General features: G+C 39.4%; 4 protein-coding genes across 10 annotated transcripts in view; 2 read left to right on the forward strand and 2 right to left on the reverse strand.

Annotated features, from left to right (window-relative positions):
• The window catches only part of LOC147760092 (uncharacterized), a 30,358-nt gene extending 26,274 nt beyond the window's left edge, over positions 1-4,084 (forward strand). The window contains exons 4-6 of one of the 2 annotated variants that reach the window (XM_086995349.1): positions 501-572; positions 857-1,527; positions 2,975-4,084. In XM_086995349.1, the coding sequence (XP_086851475.1) occupies positions 501-572; positions 857-1,527; positions 2,975-3,013 (782 nt within the window). In that variant the 3' untranslated portion in view covers positions 3,014-4,084. The remainder of the gene's footprint in view (positions 1-500; positions 573-856; positions 1,528-2,974) is intronic. The other variant, XM_086995350.1, reaches the window with a different exon arrangement.
• The window catches only part of LOC106168600 (uncharacterized), a 348,468-nt gene that overhangs the window by 87,467 nt on the left and 238,191 nt on the right, over positions 1-22,810 (forward strand). The window lies entirely within an intron of this gene.
• LOC147760093 (DIS3-like exonuclease 2) overlaps positions 3,448-22,810 on the reverse strand; it is a 145,275-nt gene continuing 125,912 nt past the window's right edge. The window contains exons 1-5 of one of the 4 annotated variants that reach the window (XM_086995366.1): positions 11,209-12,015; positions 10,198-10,328; positions 9,766-9,870; positions 8,938-9,126; positions 3,448-4,135 (exon numbers count right to left, since the gene is read on the reverse strand). In XM_086995366.1, coding sequence (XP_086851492.1) covers positions 9,004-9,126; positions 9,766-9,870; positions 10,198-10,328; positions 11,209-11,392 — 543 coding nt within the window. In that variant the 5' untranslated portion in view covers positions 11,393-12,015 and the 3' untranslated portion in view covers positions 3,448-4,135; positions 8,938-9,003. Of the gene's footprint in view, positions 4,136-8,937; positions 9,127-9,765; positions 9,871-10,197; positions 10,329-11,208; positions 12,016-22,810 lie in introns of those variants that run through there. The other 3 variants (XM_086995368.1, XM_086995369.1, XM_086995367.1) reach the window with 3 other exon arrangements.
• Positions 13,862-18,733, reverse strand: LOC147760094 (hydroxysteroid 11-beta-dehydrogenase 1-like protein). 2 transcript variants are annotated; one of them, XM_086995372.1, is made up of 5 exons: positions 18,562-18,733; positions 17,922-18,052; positions 16,381-17,761; positions 14,900-15,113; positions 13,862-14,187 (listed from the first exon to the last, which is right to left on the reverse strand). In XM_086995372.1, the coding sequence occupies exons 1-3, from the start codon at positions 18,650-18,652 to the stop codon at positions 17,615-17,617; spliced, it is 369 nt and encodes a 122-aa protein (XP_086851498.1). In that variant the 5' UTR covers positions 18,653-18,733; the 3' UTR covers positions 13,862-14,187; positions 14,900-15,113; positions 16,381-17,614. The 2 variants fall into 2 exon arrangements, with proteins under 2 accessions (XP_086851498.1, XP_086851499.1); XM_086995373.1 differs by having other exon boundaries at positions 13,883-14,187; positions 14,900-17,761; positions 17,922-18,111; positions 18,562-18,688.

The following is a 22,810-nucleotide window of genomic DNA, read 5'->3' on the forward strand; positions in this document are numbered from 1 at the left end:
TTACGACATTCGGTTTAAATGTTTTAACCACTTTTGATAGGGATTTTTGCATTGTATTAGATTAATGTGGCGGTCTAAGGTTCATCTAGGTGGCTTTCAAATTTATGCACCCGGTTTTAAAATCAAATAGCAATTTTACGACAATCGTTTACTATCCAATCAAGGTGACAGTCGAGCGTGGGCTCATCCTGTCGGTGTTCCGACTGATACTCCGAAATGCGATCTGACACACACCTTGAAAACGGGTTTTGCAGTCCGATATACCGGTTAATTCAGGATCCTTAGGTGCCGAGTCTGGTAGTTGGGTAGGCCTGAATATGCCCTGGTCGTATTTTGACATTTTACCTGCGGTGCGGCAGGTATACATGTGCAGCGGATTACCTTTTGCTCACAACACATATCCATTAATAAGTTTCTTCATACTTAAATTACACGTATATTATTACAATTGCTAATTGTGGTTCATCATGCGCACATTCTTAAAATCCTTATTTTTACAGATAGTGCACAGGCAGTACAAACAAGTGAACCAGGTAATTTTGTATTTGGTAGTGCTTGGGTTAGGCTTAGAGGTGCGTTCATTATTCTTATTTTTACTTTTATTTATTTTTTTTTACAAATCTTCAATATAAAGAAATAGCATAATGTTATTAGCATGTACCCCCTGTTCATATGACAGCACATTTCACTGACTACATATTTCTCCCATAATGCAGGGTGATTGCCGTATATTTTACACACAAAAACACGCACGCATGCACGCACACACACACACACTAGTATACTACTCACTCTCTTTCCCTATAAAATTATTGTACAAAAAGCATTGATCATTATCAGAATTTTCTATTTGTAGGTGCGAGTGGCCCGAATGTGTCATTGATCCATAAACAGAGGTTTACAAGGCTGCATTATCTCGTTATTGAACTTGGAACGAAAGCCATTAAAACCTTCTTCCTCAAGGATGTTGTTAGGCCTGGCATCACTGACGGTGGGGACATCAGTGATAACAATGCAGTGGTTCAGTTTTTAGGCAAGAAAGGCGTGAGAAAGGAACTTGAGAAACTCAAGAAAACAAAGGCCATATTCGACTCTCAGTGGAATCTGTTGTATCCTGCCTCTGGTCATACAGATGTGGAAACGTTTGACATTACATTGCTTGTGTTATTGATAAGAAATCTTCACCCAGACAAAGCCAACCTAAAATGGCCCAAAGCAAATGCCACGACAAGTACCCCTCCACAAACAACACAGGGTTTCATCGAACACATCCAACGGCTTAAAAATGTCAGGAATTTTTTACAGCATTCCGCCAAATATGGGATCCAAGACATGGAGAAATTCTGCACAAATTGGGAAATCGCCGGTGCTTCTGTTCTAGCACTTGGTGCAGATCCAAAGGAAGTGGAAAAGATACAGGAATTCAACTTTAGCTTACAGGAGATAAATACAATAGTGTGTGAAATACGCAGCTGGGCAGAAGATAACAAACGGCATTTCGACAGCAGATTTGACAGGCTTGAATTAGTAATTAAAAATATTTATTTCCCTCTGTATGTGCCGTTCTCTGTGCCGTCGTCATTGCGCTTGTCATAAATTGAAAGAGGCAGATTTTTTTTTTTTTTTTTTTTTTTGGGGGGGGGGGCGGGGGTCCTGATTTCTGAAAAAAATTGCGCTTACATTTCCCTCTTGAAATTAGAATGTTGACTTGCTGAATTACAGTTCTGAATAGAACCGAATGACACCGTGCACCCTCTAAGTATCAAAATTGTTTGGGGCCTAAAGCAGGCCTTCGAAACCCCACGGCAGGGTGGGGTGGCTTGGCATCTGTGCCCCTCCTCTTCAAATAATCCTGGATCCGTCCCTGAATTACCGTAAGTGAAAGGGTTAGTTGATGTTCGTCTTCAGTTGTACGTGGCATATGTGGATGGTCCAATGCCAGATTGAACCTTCACATTTTTACCTAGTGATATTTTTAAAACACAATTAAAGCCTACATATAGTTTACATTTACACCGGCCCGTGCGCTGAAATTGTCCATACTTTTTTTTTTTTTTTTTTTTTTTTTGAAATCGTCCGGAGCTAGGGTCTACGGCAAGTATGTCTACATTTAAATGGCCTAAAATCAGTACGATTTCGCACGGTCATCGTCTACCTCCTCTCAGACGCCGTATGATAAGGGTATTACGGGCAGTATACGTGCACCGTAGGGGAAGGGGGGTTAGTCCACCCTCGGGGCAAATTTGCACACACACACCCATATCTCGAAAGTGAAAAGTTGAATTCCGTCCTCCGCTATATTACACGTGGAAGTGCGCTATCAAAACAAAAATCGTGGGCTGTAAGACTACGTAGTGTTCTATTCCTTGTCAGTCAAAACTCAGTTTTATTACCTGGTAAAAAAAATCAGACTCTATTTACTGTCTTTTTTTTTTGTCGACAGAGTATTGATTTACATTAAGTTTGCATTAAGTTCTATTGAGGCAAGTCAGCTACTTTTGCACGGGGCTTAGCTAGTTCACTCCTGGGCGGACTTGCCTCATTACATAAAACCTCTTGTTAAACATATTTTCTAATGAAAGTTTATGTTTTTTTTAATGTTTTATTTTTTAACAGGTATTCTAAGAGCTTTGTCGTATTGACATGGTGACATTACAGTGGCGGATTTAGACGTGGGGTCAGGGGTTCCTCCCCCACCTCTTCGATTTCTGGTCCCAGCTTGAATTAGTATTTTGACTAGCTGAATCATATTTCTAAACCGCACCAAATTGCACCGTTTGCCCTCTAAAGTACCAACAATTTTCGGACCCCAAACCCCATGCCAGGTGGGGTGGAAGTGGGGGGGAATCAGGGCTTCAGTTTTGCATCAGCGCCCCCCCCCCCCCCCTTCAAATAATCCTGGATCCGCCCCTGTATTATATGTGTTATTACCAAACTAAATTGTTGATTCAAAGACATTGTATTTTATTTTCAGATGGTGGAGGAACGTATAAGAAAAAAACCTAAAGTATGATGTAGAGACAATAAAGCATGCCATACAACATTACAGACCCACCACTGATGGATATAGAAAAAACTTGACATTCCATGTTCAACCTTAAGAGATTATATTAAGAAAGTGCCTGAGTGGGAGTGCCTCAAACTAATATCATTTGATAATCAAAATCCAAAGAAAAAACTTTTACTATTTAGAAAATGCTGACAGTGAAGATAAATGTGTTTGCATGGAGTCATGGTCAAACAGTAAAGCACATGAAAAGTGGATGGTATGTTGTGCATGAAATATGTGGGCCCACGAGGAGTGTGCGGACTCCCTTGGCCTGCCTGACTTTACGTACGTTTGTCACAACTTTGATTCTGATTAATAACTGCCAAACCATAATTTTTACTTACAATTTACTCAGTGGCTTTGTTTGGTAAATAGGCAGGTTGCTTTTGAAAATCAGCATGATCAGTTTACATTAACTGTGATAATTGTTTTTTTTTTTCTTTTGTGAAATCTTCATTATTCACATATTGGCATTTTCAGTGGCTTTTATATCTCATGGAACTGACTCAGTAGCTAGTTTTTCATGTTACCTGTAGCGCATTATGTAAGAGGTTAAGAGTGATTATGCTATTATGTAACAGTGCATCAAAATTGGCCAAAACATCATTTTGTGCACTTTTTCTGCAGAATGTCTGAACATTTGACAGCTTTGCTGCCTTGTTTCTTGGTGACTGTATATTTGCAAGCTTTATTGTCTAGTTTTTAATTAAAATGTTGGAATAGAAGTAAAAGTAAAATGTCTGGATATTAGGTAAGATTTTCAAAATACTTACCAGATTACACATAATATTGATTATTGTAAAAACTTCTAAGATTTGGTTTTACAATAATATACTGGAAAATGCCTTCTTAATAATTAGAATGGTTGCCTAAGCTGGAAAAATGCATCTGCTGTCTCAGTCCTGTAACTGTTTCACACCTTGACTAAAATGTTCTCAAATTTGGTAAAATTTTTCAAAATATCCCTCAATTGCAAAGGGAATCGCCATTTTTCACATCTCTCTTGTAAGTGAAATAAAAGAATATGTCATCTCATTGGAAGCTGTGGATCTTCTAAATGGTCTCCACTGGTCTATGGACTGTGGCCTGGAAAGAGAACACCAAAATCGTTAGCATGGTTACAGAGTGTTCGGCTACTTAATTTGCTTATATTGGTAACATTGAATCTATTTTATCTTAATAATTGTAACAATGCAAACTTTATACATAATCACAGTTGTATATTGCATAAATGGTAATCAGTTGCAATAATTGACCTATTATATCAATTTGACAAGTATCTCAAACGGTGCAGTGCATGTTGTACTATACCTGAGGAATTGCTAACCAAACTCCCTGGGCACAACTCCCTGCACAAGGATTTGGAGTTACATTATATCCAAAGTCTAAAATCTGAGTGAGCTGACACCCACCATACAGAATTAAAGATATGGTATATTATAGATATTGATTCTTCCTACCCACTTTCTGACTTACCCCCCCCCCCTCCCCCTTGAGAGTTAGGAGATATAAATAACTTAAAACCATTCTGGATGAGCCCCCCCCCCCCCCCCCCAGGGCCACGCATCCATCCACGGTTTCAGAAAATAACTGATACTTCCTATGCACTTTTTATTTGACATCTACCCCCTCCCCAGTAAACGAGCATATTTTCCCCATTGAGGTTGGAAAAAATTGGTGACAAAGGTTTCTCAACTGATTCTGGTCCGTTGAAGGCTCAGTATAGCCCAAAAAAATTTCCCCATGAATCCCCCCACAAAAATCCAAAATGGTCGCCATTGAATTGGGTGGGTGGACTTGAAATCCACAACTTGGGAACCCAATGTCACAGAGACATGTTTTAAGTATCAACTTCTACTAAGTGAGGGATCCCCAATCTTTTGCAACTAGTCTCAAGGTCGCTGGAGGTCAAGGTCATGACCTTATTACAAGGTCAAGGCAATTTAAAGGAAAAAACCCCATAATGTCCAAATGACAGTTTCCCAATGTAACAGAAACATGTTTTAAGTATCAACTCCTACTAAGTGAGGGATCCCCAATCTTTTGCAACCACTTTCAAGGTCACTGGAGGTCAAGGTCATGACCTAATCATAAGATCTATACATTTTGTGAGCAAAAAAAATGATGTGCTGTCCATATATTGGTAACCTAATGTCACAAAACATATTTTAGTATCCACTATTATTGAATGATGCACCGCCAATCTTTTGCAAATTTATTCAGAGTCATTTGGGGTCAAGGTCATGACCCTGCAAGGACACTGCATTTTTCAAGCAGAAAATTCCCATATTATCTAAACCTTTGTAATTGGATGTCACAGAAGCATGTTTAAATATCATTTCCTACTAAGTGAGGTTCTGATAATAATATGCAATTGCTTTCAAGGCACCAGAGGTCAATGTTATGACCTTATTTTCAAGGTCATGGCATTTTTAGCTCGGACAAAATGCCATCATGTCTACATTTGGATAACCCGGCCAATGTCACAGAAACATGTTTAAAGTATTGATTCATACTAAGTGACATATTGCCGATCATTTGAAACTATTTCTAAGATCACCACAGGTCAGGGTCATATCCTTATAACAAGGTTGTCATAATATTTAAGAAAAATTGATTTTTCACTTATCAAATACAACACAGGTGATTGTTTAAAGAATATTTCATTACAGAAAAGGCATCGCTGCCACTGCATAGTACTCATTTAAATAAATGGCATTCAGTTTACAAGGCTTAAAGATATACTGTACCCATTTCAAAATCACTAGGGCCTATGTGTTATATCTATGTTTAAATAAAGCTGTGTGTTTTACATTTTACAGGAACTAAAAGTGAACTAAAAGCTTAATAACAAAATATAAACTTGTTTCATACTGGGCAAAGACAGCCTGTTATACAATTACCATTCTAGCCTCACATAAGACATGTAAAAAATTGGAATATTCAGAATCTTATTACAGCATTCTATACTACTGCAATGGGGGAATTATGTCATGTTGGGTATATATATATTTAGATAAAATATTATGGAATTAGAAATGGGGACGTTTTATATTGAACACAGGCTGGGGGTACAAACTGCCAGTAAAAAAAACAATCATACAACCGGTGGTGAGTTTACAAGGAATGAAACAACCACATCAGAAGTAGGTAAGCAGTTTCCCTGGGGAAATATAACCAGGTGGGATGGCACCTTTTTATGGTATTTACCTTCTTGCCCAGAAGTCAGATTGCTACACCATTTGAACATCCGTAACAAATAAGTTGGGTTTCTCTCCAGCTTTAAAAGAAATATCAAATGTTGATTTCTCAGATATTCACTTCCAATGCTTCTCTCAAATCTTCAAACTTACTAGCCACAAGTTTATCACAATTGCTAGCTGTGGGTCTTTAACAATAGGTCTACATGTATATGTGGCATAGCAGAGTTAGGTATGGGTCAATAAGAGTCCTTTTCAGAGAAGAAATGCATTTTTCTGGACAAATTTAAGGAGCAATTCGACTGCATGATGGACAGTGATTAAAAGGCAAATGTGTCCTCTGCAGATAAGTTGGACTATTTGCTTCAATACAACTTGTGGATTAGGTAGTCTGCATTAATGCACAACATTCGATAAGCATTTATTACCACCTGATTACTTAATATTTGTCAGAAGGTTATTTCTACGTGGTCAGCTTCAAACTGAAGGATACAAAGTCCTTTACATATGTGTTAGATCCTAGCCCACAGCTAGAACCGTTTGTACGTCCCTTGTCCTTGGTGCTTTGACCATCAAATACAGGCCTGTAGCCAGTGGTGTTCTGGATAAAATTTTATCTAATTACACAAATATTTCATGGTAGAAGGTCCACTTTTTTCAGAAAAAGCCCCCCTCCCCCTATTTGAGACCGCAAGCTCGACACAATGACTGTCAACTGAGCTGCAGCAAAGTAAACAAAGGATGATGACGAGAGCCTGTAGCCAGTTTCCTATCCTAACAGACCTGATAAAAACTTCCAGGTTGCAATCATGTCTCAGTACTAGTTCTCCAATCTGACAGGAGCTGGCATGATATGAAAACATGTAACTACTTTTGACACAGATGAGCACACCACGAAATAGCAGCTTTAAAGTTTATCGACCAAAACATACTACACCTTCTAGTAGAGTGTTCACTTGCGGTGAACAAGTTCTTCCCAGCAAATGACCTGCTTATTTCAGAATCCCACTGCAGGACCAAGAATTGGGATATTTAGGAAAAAGATGCTGAAATGACACTCAAAGTGCACCATCTACAAGTTTGTCTTCACACAAAAAAACTTATTAATTTCCCACTCAGCACATTAAAATTACCCAATTAACCCAAGTACAGACTTGTGTCAGCATGCTCAGTAGGCTTGGGAGAGGGTATAGCTTTTAGACCTCACCCATCCATGATGGAGCTAAAGGTTTGAATCGACCATTAAGAATCAACACACTTTACCATTGGCAATTCAGTAATGGCTGGCCTTTGGTTGTCATAAAAGCAACCAAATACAGATACTGATTAAATGGACAAATAAATATGCTTTATCCACTATCTCCTCTCTACAATGGCACACAGATACTCCAAAGTAGATCATACATAAAAAGGTGGGACAAGAAGGCTTTAGGTCAATCATTGGGCAGACAAGAAGAGAGCTTCTGCCTGTAGCACCTGTATTAAAAGTTAAAAGTATTTACATCAAACCACAATGGGCTCAGGTCGCTCTATAAAATGTAACATTTGTCATAAAAAAATGGAGATGCATATTTTGCTCTTAAACAATCTTATGTGTTGTATTTAGCACACCCTAGAATCAAATTTTCATTAAATTTCATGATGACCTTGCAATAAGGTCAAGCCTGTACCTCCTAGATTTTGGAAATAGTTGCAAATGATAAAGAGGGCCCCATTTAAAAGGCATTAATTGGCACGCTAAACGCGTTTCTGACACATTTGGTAATTGAGAAAGTATGGAATTTTGCTTGAAAACCTCATGACCTTGTAATTAGAGGTCAAAAACTTAATCTCTGGTGACCTTTAAATTAGTTGCAATTGATTGTTTACTTCTCATTTAGAAGGAATTGATACATTAAACATGCATGATTTAGTGACATACGGTTACCAAGATACAGATAATATGATATCATTCACTTGGAAAATACCATGACCTTGACATTTTTTAATAATATTGGCCTCTGCTGACCTTGAAATTAGTTGCAAGTGTTTGGCAGTGTCCCACTTGCTTGGTATTGTTTCTTATAACATGTTTCTATGACACTGGGAAACTGTCATATAGACATTAAGGGGTTTTTTTGCTCCAAAAATGCCTTGACCTTGTAATAAGGTCATGACCTTGACCTCCGGTGACCTTGAGACTAGTTGCAAAAGATTGGGGATCCCTCACTTCGTAGGCGTTGATACTTAAAACATGTTTCTGTGACATTGGGAAACTGTCATATAGACATTATGGGTTTTTTTTCTCCAAATATGCCTTGACTTTGTAATAAGGTCATGACCTTGACCTCCAGTGACCTTGAGACTAGTTGCAAAAGATTGGGGATCCCTCACTTAGTAGGAATTGATACTTAAAGCATGTTTTTGTGACATTGGGTTCCCAAGTTATGGATTTCAAGTCCACCCACCCCATTCAATAGCGGCCATTTTGGATTTTTGTGGAAAATCAGACTTTGCCATGGGGGGATTCATGGGGAAATTTTTTTGGGCTATACTGGGCCTTCAACGGACCAGAATCAATTGAGAAACCTTTGTCATCAATTTTTTCCAACCTAAGTTGTTTATTGAGAACTACTTTATTTTCATGATCAACATTCCAGATGACCTCCTCCCCCCTCCCTCCCCACAGGCCTGAAAACAATTACTTACATTCCACTTCAGAGGCTGGTTATCAGCCTTAAGAATACACTGGACATGAGTGAAGATGGTCACTTTCTAGGTGACCTCCCTGGGGTGGTCATCATCTGGGGCCCACACCAGGGTCAGCTCGGAACATTTACGGACCTTCTGGTAGGAGAAACTGCTCAGGGGAAGTTTCTGTATGCACAGAGCAATGGTCTTTATATATAAAATAAATAAAATATAAAAGATGTACACAGTTTGCACATCAGCAAAGAAACTGTTCAATAGGAGAATTCCATCAAAAATTTGCTAAACTTTTACGTAAATGATGCTACAGAACTAAAATCTCTGAAAAGGACAACAATATATTATGCATTTACATAATTTAAAATGGCTAAAAAAGTTAGCGAAGAAAAACACTAAGACCCCATTCCCATAGATTTTAGATCGATCTATCCCTGTGGGGAGTCTCACTAGATTACTGTCAGCTTTGCCGGCTTAAGCGTCTGTCCGCCTACTGAAAGCTGTAAGAGGGTAACCAACTAAGATGCGCGCTCGGCTGACTGCAATTTAGCGTGAACCCCCAGGGAGTTAGGTCGATCTAAATATAAATCTCTGGGAATGCACCCTAAATATACATCAAGGGTGGATCGAGACATTTTCTGACAGTCTACCAAATTATCTTTGGTGATCCATCCTCCATTTTTGACTTTCTTAAACAAAAAAACAAAACAAAACAAAATTCTGACCCTCTTCAAGACGACCCATGCTTTAAGTAGAACCAGAAAGGGCTTCCCCCACCCTTGTAAACAACCATGTACAAAGTACCCAGACCCCTCCACTTTCTATACTCACATCACAGTACACTCTCTTCACCACTCCAAGCTTTAGCACCAAAACATCAAAATCCTTGTCCAGAATTCCCATCACCATCCCTTGTTCCTCTAGTGGACCACATTCCTGGAAGACATAAGGTATGACAAAGTCAGATATTTCCTATCCTTTTTTCCTCCAGAGGGCCACACTCCTGAATTTTACTCCATTTCTGAGATACGTCCTATCCCTAGAAAATGATATTTGACAAAGTACATCTGCACAGTGGAAATGTGTTAAAAAACTAAAAAAAAAAAAAAAAAACACTTTACCATGGCGTTCTTCTTCAATCTCATTCGCCATTGCCTGCGTAAGAGGACAACTGGCAAAATACCCTTGGAATAATGATACCTAATATACACTAAACAGAACATATTTTTCAATTCCAGTATAAGATAAGCTGGCTATTTTCACCTTGACATATATGGCAAAGAACATGTCACTGCTGATTTCCTGGACCTGTTTGGAAGCATTCTTCCTGTCATCGCAGTGTTCTGCCTGTCTCTGTATGGACTCCTTGGACTTACTGGGAGGGTCACAGTAGCCTGGAATTATGAGTGTTCTGGTGATAAAAAGGTACTGGTTTAACATGATAAGTAAGCTGTAAAATATAAAATGACCCCCAGCAGTCTGTGTGGTATGACATAGAACACTTACCCAGAAAGACACCCAGCAGTCTGTGTGGAATGACATACTGTAGAACACTTACCCAGACAGGCATCCAGCACTCTGTGTGGTATGACATAGAACACTTACCCAGAAAGACACCCAGCAGTCTGTGTGGTATGACATAGAACACTTACCCAGACAGGCACCCAGCAGTCTGTGTGCTATGACATAGAACACTTACCCAGAAAGACACCCAGCAGTCTGTGTGCTATGACATAGAACACTTACGGCCGTACCCAGACAGGCATCCAGCAGTCTGTGTGGTATGACATAGAACACTTACCCAGAAAGACACCCAGCAGTTTGTGTGGTATTACATAGAACACTTACCCAGAGAGACACCCAGCAGTCTGTGTGGTATGACATAAAACACTTACCCATACAGGCATCCAGCAGTGTGTGTGGTATGACATAGAACACTTACCCAGAAAGACATCCAGCAGTGTGTGTGGTATGACATAGAACACTTACCCAGAAAGACATCCAGCAGTGTGTGTGGTATGACATAAAACACTTACCCAGAAAGACATCCAGCAGTGTGTGTGGTATGAGAATAGAACACTTACCCAGAAAGACACCCAGCAGTCTGTGTGGTATGAGAATAGAAAACGTACCCATACAGGCATCCAGCAGTCTGTGTGGTATGACATAGAACACTTACCCAGAAAGACACCCAGCAGTCTGTGTGGTATGAGAATAGAAAATTTACCCATACAGGCATCCAGCAATCTGTGTGGTATGACATAGAACACTTACCCAGACAGGCACCAAGCAACCTGTGCACAATGACATCAGCATATCTCCTAATGGGGGAGGTGAAGTGAGTGTAGAGAGGAACACTGAGGGCATAGTGTCTGAATGCGTCCTCATCATCAATACAGCCAGTGCAGAAATAACGGGCAGTCTGAAACACACGGTGGAAGGGAAATGTTTCACTCATTTCATTGAATAATACTTAAACATCCTACCTCTCTCTCTCATTAAAATTTGATGCCAAAAATATAGCAAACTAAGAGACAAGGCAGCAAAGCTGTCAAATGTACAGACAAAAAACAGAAAATAACAATGCAAAAAATTGGCTACTGTCATTTTTGATGCAAAAATACATTATACTAACTGCAAATTCAACATGAAATTTTAATTCTGGTCAACAGGTAATACCAATGTAAGTAAAATGTCTACCAAGCATAGGGCTTCAGGCCAATGGGAGTTCAAGTTCACACTTTGAAAATGTCAGAATGAGAAAAATGAAAATTTCACACAATATTCCATAACTTCAAAAATAAATGAGCTGGCTTTCTAATTTGAACTGCGTGCCAATCCTAAAAATCATACTTGTAAGTTAAAAATAATAAGTTACACAGTTTTTTTTCATAATGTTTGTAGTAACAGTGCAAAAAGATTTTTGTCAATTTGGATGTAACATTACATTATAAATTACAGAATAATTATCACCAATTGGACATGTAGAAAATTTGATTACCATATGGCTTCATATCCATGGGAGCTCTGAGTCCCACAGTGAATATGCCAACACGCTAAAAATGTACCCTCTACCAGGGCGAGTGATAGATTCTTTTACAGATACTCACAGATATGTCTCAAGCTAGACAGATAGTCACTCACAGTCGAACTCACCCTGTTGAGGAATCTCAAGGCTGATTACATGGCTAATAATCGTTTGCATAACTGCTCAGGCACTGCCACTTAGCAGGTCCAGTCTAAGTCTGTGTGACAGCAATCAAGACAGTTAATTTCTCTGACTTCAATCACTTGCTCTTCTGTGACAGATAAAAAAGCCTGGTTGTGTAACGAGCAGTTATCACATGGTTGTGAATCGAAGCTCATGCAGAGCAAGTACAAAGCCTTTGGCGCGAGGGCAGAGATAATTGCTCCCACATGTGATTCCTCAACAGGGTGGGTTCAGCTGAAAATGACCATCCAGCCAGCCAGAGACACATCTGTGAACATCTGCAAAAAATCCATCACTCACCCTGGTAGAGGGTACTAAAATGAATATTTTACTAAAATGCATAACTTCCGGAAAAAGAAGCCAATAAGACTGCTTTTCCAACTCAGGCTGCATTTTAGTCCTGCGTTTCTTTTTTGAAAGTTTTACAATCATAAGTAACATGGTTTTTCCATAATGGTCATCATGGCAGCAGCACCCAAGATTGTGTTTTCTTCTATTTTAATGCAACATAACATAAGGTTTAACAGCATAATGACCATCAATTTTTAATAATAAAATATGCGTATCATGGATTTTCAGAAAATGTGACTAGCATGGGTCTTCAAGCCCGTGGAGATTCTAAGTCACACCTTGAAAATGCCAATATGTGAAAAATTAAATTTTCACAAAAAAAAAAAAAAAAAAAAAAAAAAAAAAAAATTAACTGCCAGAAAAAAATTACCAAACAGACTGCATTGCCTAATGAAGCTGTATTTTAGTCCCATATTTCTTTCCTGTAAGTTTGAGAACAGTAAGTGACATGGTTTCCTTAAATGGTCATCATGGGAGCAGTGCCAAAAATAGGGGTTTCTTCAAATTTTGATGCAACATTACATAATGTTTAACAGCATAATGACCATCAATTTTTAATAATAAAATATTAGTATCATGAATATTTAGAAAATGTGACTAGCAAAGGTCTTCAAAGTCACACCTTGAAAATGCCAAAATGTAAACAAGACAGCATTGTTCTGAAATGTTTTTTTTTTTTTTCATTTTTTACAGTTTTTTAACATAAAACAAAATTAACAATTTACTGACATTTTTATATGATCAACTAAGAAAATTGATGAGATGGGAAAAATATCAATAGAGCAGTGTTAAATGTCCAATTTCCTCCATTCTGATTTTCTGAACATAGTGAATGATTAAATCTGACAAACTGCAATGATATGAGTTTTTTTCCATTTCTGACCTTTTATAACACAATACACGATAACAAGTTTATCATCATTTTTACACAATCAACTAACAAAATTATAAAGATGCAAGAAACACTTTTACGTATCTTATTAGTTCAATAATGAGACTGTTAATATGCCTAAGAATTGAATCTCAGGAAATGTGAAAAATGGGAGCAGTGCCAAAAATAGGGGTTTCTTCAAATTTTGATGCAACATTACATAATGTTTAACAGCATAATGACCATCAATTTTTAATAATAAAATATTAGTAACATGGACATTCAGAAAACGTGACCAGCAAAGGTCTTCAGGCCAATGGAACTTCAAAGTCACACCTTGAAAATGCCAAAATGTAAACAAGACAGCACTGTTCTGACATGGGTTTATTTCCATTTTAAACCCTTTTTTACCATACAGGTACGTATATAATATTGTAATCCTATCTGCATATTTTGTACAACTTCAAAACAAACTGGAAATTTAGCAATAAAATAAAATTAGTGTCATTATTATAATTTTATCAACATTCTTTGGTACCGCCAGCATTCCAATTACATGCAAGCACTGGTAAATAGGCACTTTGTACGTGTGAAATGAAAATTACAATAATAAATACGATAACATTAACAAATTCAAATCACGCTGGACTATCAAAAATTACATAACTTTACTTGTACTTACGTGTAGCTCCTACCATACACAAGGTAACAGACACCCCAGAGTTAAAGAGAGCCAGTTCCTGCCTGAGGACGCCAAAGAACCCCTGGAGAGCGTACTTAGTGGCGGTGTAAACGGCTGTATATGGAGTGGCGGTAACTCCTGAAATAACAGCGTGGTCTAAATTAGTACAGATACTGTAGTGACATCTTCAGTCATCAAAAGGAAATAGTTCAAGTCTTATTATGTTCATTGCTATGACATACGCCCACTGGGCTATAGGTACCATAAAACTAATACAAGTATAGTCGTGCTATTTTCAAATATATTATTTTATAAATATATTCATATAATTATAAATATATAATATTAGTTAGATTAGATTGACAGAATTGTAGGAAAATAAAATGATGGAGTTTGAAACACGTGACAGTAAACGTTTGAACATGTGTGACAGGAATGGAAGACCGGGCTCCCATATGATTAGTACAGGTTAGGGTTAGCGTTGTGACAGGAATGGTAGTCCTAGGAATGGAAGTCCAGGTTCACATATGATTAGTACAGGTTAGGGTTAGCGGTGTGACAGGAATGGTAGTCCTAGGAATGGAAGTCCAGGGTCCCATATGATTAGTACAGGTTAGGGTTATTTGGAGTTTTGGGGTTATTTTATTGGACTGTACAAAGTTGTGGAGAATGGACTACAGCTCGTGTCAAACTGACCACTTCTGACGCGTCTTCAATACCACAGCAACACATTCAACCTCTCTGAAACAGTATTCTGCTAGTGCATTTTATGGAATTGAACTTTTTAAAATTCTCTTGTTATTTGAAACTTTTTTGTTTGAAGTGATTGACAAGCATACGACCTACCCACCCGCAGTAGAGGAGACCACAGAAATGTGACCACAACTCTTGGTTAACAGAGGTAGTGCATGGGACGCCAGGTGAACATATGACCGGAAGTTAACGTCCATACTGGTGGTCAGTCTCGTGAAGTTGTCCCCTGTCCCCAGCCACGGCTGAACGTTAGGGAGTATGGCATGGTTCAAAATCAGTATGTCCAGCCCTCCGAGTTTGTTTTCCGTAAACTTAGAAAAAAACAATAACGTTTTTTTAATATTTAGCCAATCGTTTGTTGCAATTCTAGAGATATTTTGCAGTTGTACACACTTTTAATTCTCACTGTTAATTGACACTGTCCTCACTGTCCGTGCTTTCGTTAAGGTCGCAAAATTCGTCACGCTTGTTTCCATGAATATTATATTATATTTATAAAAAAAGAATAAGATTGGTATCCAATTCCACTTTATTCAGACGCCGTCCCGTACATTTGACAATACTGTAATTCACAGCGTTCACATTGTTCAGGACCCATATAACCCATCTACCAATTGTCGGGAGCGCACGTGGATCAAGAGACGCTTCCAATGACCTAATTACGTAAATAGACTTCATTAACTTTGTGCGCTGATTGGACATTGGTCCTCCAGCAGAAAATCCACCTAAGATCATAATGATAAAGGAAACTAGTATAAAAGATCATATTTGTTGTCCCCACAAAATGAAAAAGACACCTTTTAGACCTGGAAGACGGGCCCTTTTCTTCCCGGACCCTTTCCATAGGCTAAAGAAAGTTTGCTGGGCATACTCTAGATAATGAAAGAGATTTAGACTACCCTCCAACCTCTGTCTCCATTGCTATCCTTCGTTAACCGTAACGAAATTGTCCCTTTTTGCCCAATTCACTTCTTTCATTATATCTACAAACTTACCTCTAATAGTGACATTGTCCCATTGGGGTTTTTCAATAGTCACTAGGACAGTCCACTGAGCCTTCATGACTTTCAATGGCTGCCGTTCCATAAGGAGGACTCCGTCCGTTAACTTCGTGAACTCCCCGTGAACTCCCGATGAGAACAAAAAGATTAACAAAGTTAGTAGGAACCTACATGTACCTGCTAACTTACCTAGTGGGAAACTTCCATCTCCACTTCCTTTGCCACATCCTCGTGGTCTACAGCCTGTGCCACATCCTCATGGTCTACAGAACCGTCCTCCATTTCCTCTGCCGCTTCCTCGTGGCAGGTATTGCCTTTTTGCTCTGTCGCTTCCTCGCGACAGGCTTTCTTCTTTGGTTGCTCGTGAACCAAGTCCTCTGCTGTTTGCATGCATCTTTTTCTGTGTCTAGTGAAGTGTGAATGTTGGGGTACGGTGGCTGCCTGTATGCGCCTTTTCCTGTACCTGGTGTTGTGAGTGTGTAGGCACTGTGTTTCGCTTTGATGCTACTGGAGCTTCCCACTTGTGAACTGATTCAGTGTCTGAGTTGTCAGTGTCTGAGTTGTCGGAAACACTTACCGTATCACCTACCTGGCCCTTCGCAGGTCTGGCTACTTGGTCAGCAACTCTGTCCTCAGCTGCTAACTGCCCCTGCCTTGCGTTTGGAGTTCTTTTTAACACCCTCGGACGTCTGGCCCTCGGCGCTATGCCATCCCAGACTACACCTCTATCAACTAATCGGATCTTATCTCTATTAACTACTCTGGTCTTACCGGTCTGTTGGTTAATTAGCCAGAATAGGTTATTTCTTCGGCGCGTCACTGTCCATTGGGGGTCCCACTTTGATCCAAATGTAATATTATCAGGTGCATATATGATCACACTATCACCCACCCCAATCTTGTTCGCGTTTGCCTTTGCGTCATACCGTCTTTTCTAATCGGCCTGCTTGTAAATTGTCGCGCGCGGTGATCAGGGCGTCTGATAAGTCACTTCAACGGCCTTTTAGCGCGAGGGGGTCATTAGACACGTTAAAGGTTGCCGACAGCGGCATTCGCGGTCTTCTTCCGTACACTAGGAAGAATGGGGTAAAATTTGTGGCTACCGATACGCTGGTTCCATAAGCAAAAAGCGCGTTCGCGATGTTTTCCTCCCATGCTCTCGTGTTGTTATTTACAACTCTGGTTATCAAGCCCTTGAGTGTTTTATTGAATATTTCTACTTTCCCGTTACACCGCGGATTAAAACTCGTGGTTCTCCTGTGATCTATTCCCAGGCCTTGCAAATATGAGCGAAATTCGTGCGCGCTAAATTCACTGCCTCTGTCCGATATTATAATTTCGGGCACTCCGTGTCGTGGAAAAAATTCCGTAGCCAGCGCGGCTTGTACTGATTCGGATGTTTTATTGGGAATGGGAAAACTTTCGGCCCAGCCACTAAGGTGACAAACAAAGTTTAGACAATATTTGTTGCCTCGCGGAGACTCTTGGAAAGGACCGATTAAATCCATACCAATGTATCTGGAATGGGTACGCGGGTAAAGGTAACTCGCCCAAGGTGGTTCTTTGCGGTCGCGTTTTGTGTACCAGACTCGTGGGACATTGTTTTATCCATCGCGTCACATGCTTTCTCATTCCCGGCCAAACGTACGCGTGAGTGAAAGCTTCCTACGATTCAGTACGTTCAGTACACAATGATGACTGCCGAAATTGATAATGCCAACAATTTAGCTTGGTTCCCGATCTTAACGTCCTTTTGCGTGTGTGTACAGTGTACCTTGATAATCCAAGCTGTCTCCTCCATGTCTCCCAGGTCAATGTGTGCGTGTGTGTGTGTGTGTGTGTGTGTGTGTGTGTGCCTTGATAACCCTAGCTGTCTCCTCCATGTCTCTCAGATCAGCTACTGTGTACACATGGTTAGACTCAGGTGCCGGAGATAACTTTTTACACTCTGCGATGACCTGAAACCGTTATTATGGAAAGATGTAAATGACACCCAACTGATTATTCAAATAACAACCCCAATCTGTAAGTTATAGAGCAGCTTGTGTAAAGACAAATAAAATGTTAATAAAACACATTGCCTTAGATACGAAATGAGAAGTTATACCGGCAACTGACCTTTTTTAAGAGATTTTCCCTGCGCGCCGTCAAAACAAGGTTTGCTCCCATTTTGGCGAAATGATACGCCACCTGTTCTCCAATTCCAGAGGACGCCCCGGTAATGAGCACTCTCTTGCCTCTCACCATGGCTGTGATAAAACCGATATGCTTATATCAGCCTATTATCATTTTGATTTCTGTTACAAATCTGGAAATTTAATAAAGCACTGGTATTTTTTTTTTAATTCATGTGTAGTGGCAAAGTTTCATGTGGCTTTATCTTGGGCAGACGAAGTAGATTGTGGTTATGATTTTGAAGACAAGGAAAGATATGGTAGGCCTACATGTACGAAATTCATGCGTTAGCACTCCTTTTTTCGGCTTAATGTATGTGTTTTCTGGTTGTGTTTACGTTGTTTAGCGCGGAGAGTGAGAGAGAAAGAGAGAGAGAGAAAGAGAGAGAGAGTTGTACACAAAATATGAACGACTTGCGTTTTTGTCAGCATCACCAAACTAAGTTGATCTAACTAAAGTCATTAATCGTTTACGCACACAGATTACAAATATCAGTCCCATTTCAACCGTGTAGAGTACAGTAGACTATATGAACATGTACATCAGACTTAGATAAGGACCTGCAAAGACCGTTCATGCTCACCGGGATCAAAATCATCCACGTAGAGGGTGGCGATGTAGACGGCAGTCACAGTGAGGAGGACAGCAAACAGTGTTTTTGTCATGGAACCCATGTTGAAATATTTCTCACTTCCAGTTCTCAAACAAAGAGCATATAGGCCTACCAGTACGTGATACCCTCTGCATCCCTGAGTGACCTTTTAATGTATTCCCGGCCTACTCCCCGTTCTACCAGTAGCATTGAGACCTATCGTTATTAAACTATGAACATAACATTACTGATTAGGTACGCGATAGCCTCTGCATCCCCGAGTGACCTTTTAATGTATTGAGACCATTCATTAGAGACCTATCATTATTAAACTATGAACATAACATTACTGATTAGGTACGCGATAGCCTCTGCATCCCCGAGTGACCTTTTAATGTATTGAGACCATTCATTAGAGACCTATCATTATTAAACTATGAACATAACATTACTGATTAGGTACGCGATAGCCTCTGCATCCCCGAGTGACCTTTTAATGTATTGAGACCATTCATTAGAGACCTATCGTTATTAAACTATGAACATAACATTACTGATTAGGTACGCGATAGCCTCTGCATCCCCGAGTGACCTTTTAATGTATTGAGACCATTCATTAGAGACCTATCATTATTAAACTATGAACATAACATTACTGATTAGGTACGCGATAGCCTCTGCATCCCCGAGTGACCTTTTAATGTATTGAGACCATTCATTAGAGACCTATCGTTATTAAACTATGAACATAACATTACTGATTAGGTACGCGATAGCCTCTGCATCCCCGAGTGACCTTTTAATGTATTGAGACCATTCATTAGAGACCTATCATTATTAAACTATGAACATAACATTACTGATTAGGTACGCGATAGCCTCTGCATCCCCGAGTGACCTTTTAATGTATTGAGACCATTCATTAGAGACCTATCGTTATTAAACTATGAACATAACATTACTGATTAGGTACGCGATAGCCTCTGCATCCCCGAGTGACCTTTTAATGTATTGAGACCATTCATTAGAGACCTATCATTATTAAACTATGAACATAACATTACTGATTAGGTACGCGATAGCCTCTGCATCCCCGAGTGACCTTTTAATGTATTGAGACCATTCATTAGAGACCTATCGTTATTAAACTATGAACATAACATTACTGATTAGGTACGCGATAGCCTCTGCATCCCCGAGTGACCTTTTAATGTATTGAGACCATTCATTAGAGACCTATCATTATTAAACTATGAACATAACATTACTGATTAGGTACGCGATAGCCTCTGCATCCCCGAGTGACCTTTTAATGTATTGAGACCATTCATTAGAGACCTATCATTATTAAACTATGAACATAACATTACTGATTAGGTACGCGATAGCCTCTGCATCCCCGAGTGACCTTTTAATGTATTGAGACCATTCATTAGAGACCTATCGTTATTAAACTATGAACATAACATTACTGATTAGGTACGCGATAGCCTCTGCATCCCCGAGTGACCTTTTAATGTATTGAGACCATTCATTAGAGACCTATCATTATTAAACTATGAACATAACATTACTGATTAGGTACGCGATAGCCTCTGCATCCCCGAGTGACCTTTTAATGTATTGAGACCATTCATTAGAGACCTATCATTATTAAACTATGAACATAACATTAATGATTAGGTACGCGATAGCCTCTGCATCCCCGAGTGACCTTTTAATGTATTGAGACCATTCATTAGAGACCTATCGTTATTAAACTATGAACATAACATTACTGATTAGGTACGCGATAGCCTCTGCATCCCCGAGTGACCTTTTAATGTATTGAGACCATTCATTAGAGACCTATCATTATTAAACTATGAACATAACATTACTGATTAGGTACGCGATAGCCTCTGCATCCCCGAGTGACCTTTTAATGTATTGAGACCATTCATTAGAGACCTATCATTATTAAACTATGAACATAACATTACTGATTAGGTACGCGATAGCCTCTGCATCCCCGAGTGACCTTTTAATGTATTGAGACCATTCATTAGAGACCTATCATTATTAAACTATGAACATAACATTACTGATTAGGTACGCGATAGCCTCTGCATCCCCGAGTGACCTTTTAATGTATTGAGACCATTCATTAGAGACCTATCATTATTAAACTATGAACATAACATTACTGATTAGGTACGCGATAGCCTCTGCATCCCCGAGTGACCTTTTAATGTATTGAGACCATTCATTAGAGACCTATCGTTATTAAACTATGAACATAACATTACTGATCAGGTCAGGTTAGTACATAAGATAACAGGTACGTGTGAGGTACACTGGCTGGCAGGAGTCTAAAGTCGATAATACTGAGGGCTTGTACAGGGGGGGGGGGATAAGACTGGGTCTGCTGTGTTAAATCCTATATAGGCACATTCAACTGAAACACTTACCATACATATTATTTAGATATTTATATTTTTATAATGAATACTGCGGATATTAAGAGGACACGAGACATTCACTTACACTTAACATTTAAAAGGTTAAATAAATAAGACTGAAGTAGCCTATACATGTGGCTAGAAACAAACGGTGGTATGGAAGTGTTAGGTGATCATCATGTACGTGTTGCCTACACACAGACACTTGTCTTGTGCGTTCTTGTTTATGTTTTCTGGTTCAGACAGGACAGTCGGTAATTAAGGGGATATGTATAGACAGTTCAAAATAAGAGAACGATGTTATACACAGTCTCAAAGCGTTTGATTTTGAAGAACTATAAAACTTTTTCAAATTCATAACAATTTACCACTACACACACTGCTGGCAGCATTAAGTGTAATACCAGTACATATAAGATCAGCATTAGCATTCCTGCTTTGGCCAGGTCAGTACATATAAGACTAGGTTCCCATACCTAAATCGATCTAACAGGATCGATCCATCTCCACGGGGTTTCTCGCTTAAATTGCTTGCAGCTTAAACGGCTTAGGTGTCTGGGACCCCTCCAAAGCTGCTAAACAATAGTTAATTACCCCCTATCAGCTTCAGTAGGCGTGACAGACATTTAAGCCACTTAAGTTAATTGCAATTGAGTGAGAATCCCCATGGAGAAAGTTCGATCCAAAGTTAGTACAATAGGGTCTGGGAATGGTCTCTTATACCAGTACACAAACTCGATGGTTGTGTTGTAGCAAGTTCATTTTATTTGTATGCTATCATTACTGTGGAGTAAAATAAAATAAAGATGTTTTGGGTGATCTGTCTTTTCCTGATATGCGAGGTAGGTGATCAAAATCTTAAGGGAAAACAGAAGCTTTATTTGTTTTTCAACATTATTCAAGGTTGCCTACTAAATGTGACGATGGTATTGACTTCTGTCTTTTGCTGACAAATACCACTCAGTTATAGTCGTTCTTATTATTTATTTACTACTTCCCTGTTGTTACTCGTGCTGCTTCCAACATTTCTATTTCTACCTCTTGCAATCTTTAGCGGCCTTCTCTACGTTTACCTTACATTATAAATACCATAAGATCATGTCAATCAACTCAAGTTACTCTACAAAACACTCCCCGCTCCTGTCAATTACTAACATTACATAAATTGCATCAGTTATTCTAAAAGATCGAGGGTCTTGTAAATAAAAACGGCCATCAGCGGCTGAGTTTTGAAGATGAAACTTGTGTATGTCTTAGGAAGCATTCACATCGAGAAGAGCCGAGGTCTAACAAGGCCGCGACCTACATGAAAGGGAAATCGCTTAATCCTGTAATGTTATCTCCGCCTCTCACACGGCTTAGGACCACGCGTCGTCCCTCGACCGGTTGAAGTATGCCGAGATTGAATTAGAGTGCCCCTGCAGGGACGACGCGCGGGGAGGAGTGTGAGAAGGCAGAGAAACTATTAATGAATCAAGCGTTCTTCCTTTCATGTAGAACCGCCATATTTAGGTCGCAGCCTTACTAGACCTCGGCTCTTCTCGATGTGAAAGCTCCCTTAAATTGTTGCTTCTAGTGTGCATTAGGAGACATAAAGGACACATACGACATCAAAGGGATTTAATCTCGGCTCCGATGTTTAATTGCTAGGCCCCTGCAGCAACGGCGCATGTGGAGGCGGGGAGACCGTCGAGAATCAGCGGCAGCTCTTGTGAAGTGTGGTCGGCCATATTTAGTCGGCGGATCAGTTAATACTCGGATCATCTTTTCTGAATGGAGCCTTAATCTGTGTTTGTTAT

Source organism: Lingula anatina, chromosome 9 (assembly GCF_051362555.1).
Source record: "Lingula anatina isolate TDL-2025a chromosome 9, LinAna3.0, whole genome shotgun sequence".
In the NCBI taxonomy this organism is placed as follows: Eukaryota; Metazoa; Brachiopoda; class Lingulata; order Lingulida; family Lingulidae; genus Lingula; species Lingula anatina.

Coding starts and splice junctions, on each gene's coding strand:
- LOC147760094 (XM_086995372.1), bottom strand. CDS start 18,652: ATGGGTTCCATGACAAAAACACTGTTTGCTGTCCTCCTCACTGTGACT. Junction 18,053..18,561: donor CGTGGATGATTTTGATCCCG/GTGAGCATGAAC, acceptor GTTTTATCACAG/CCATGGTGAGAGGCAAGAGA. Junction 17,762..17,921: donor GGGAAAATCTCTTAAAAAAG/GTCAGTTGCCGG, acceptor TAACGGTTTCAG/GTCATCGCAGAGTGTAAAAA.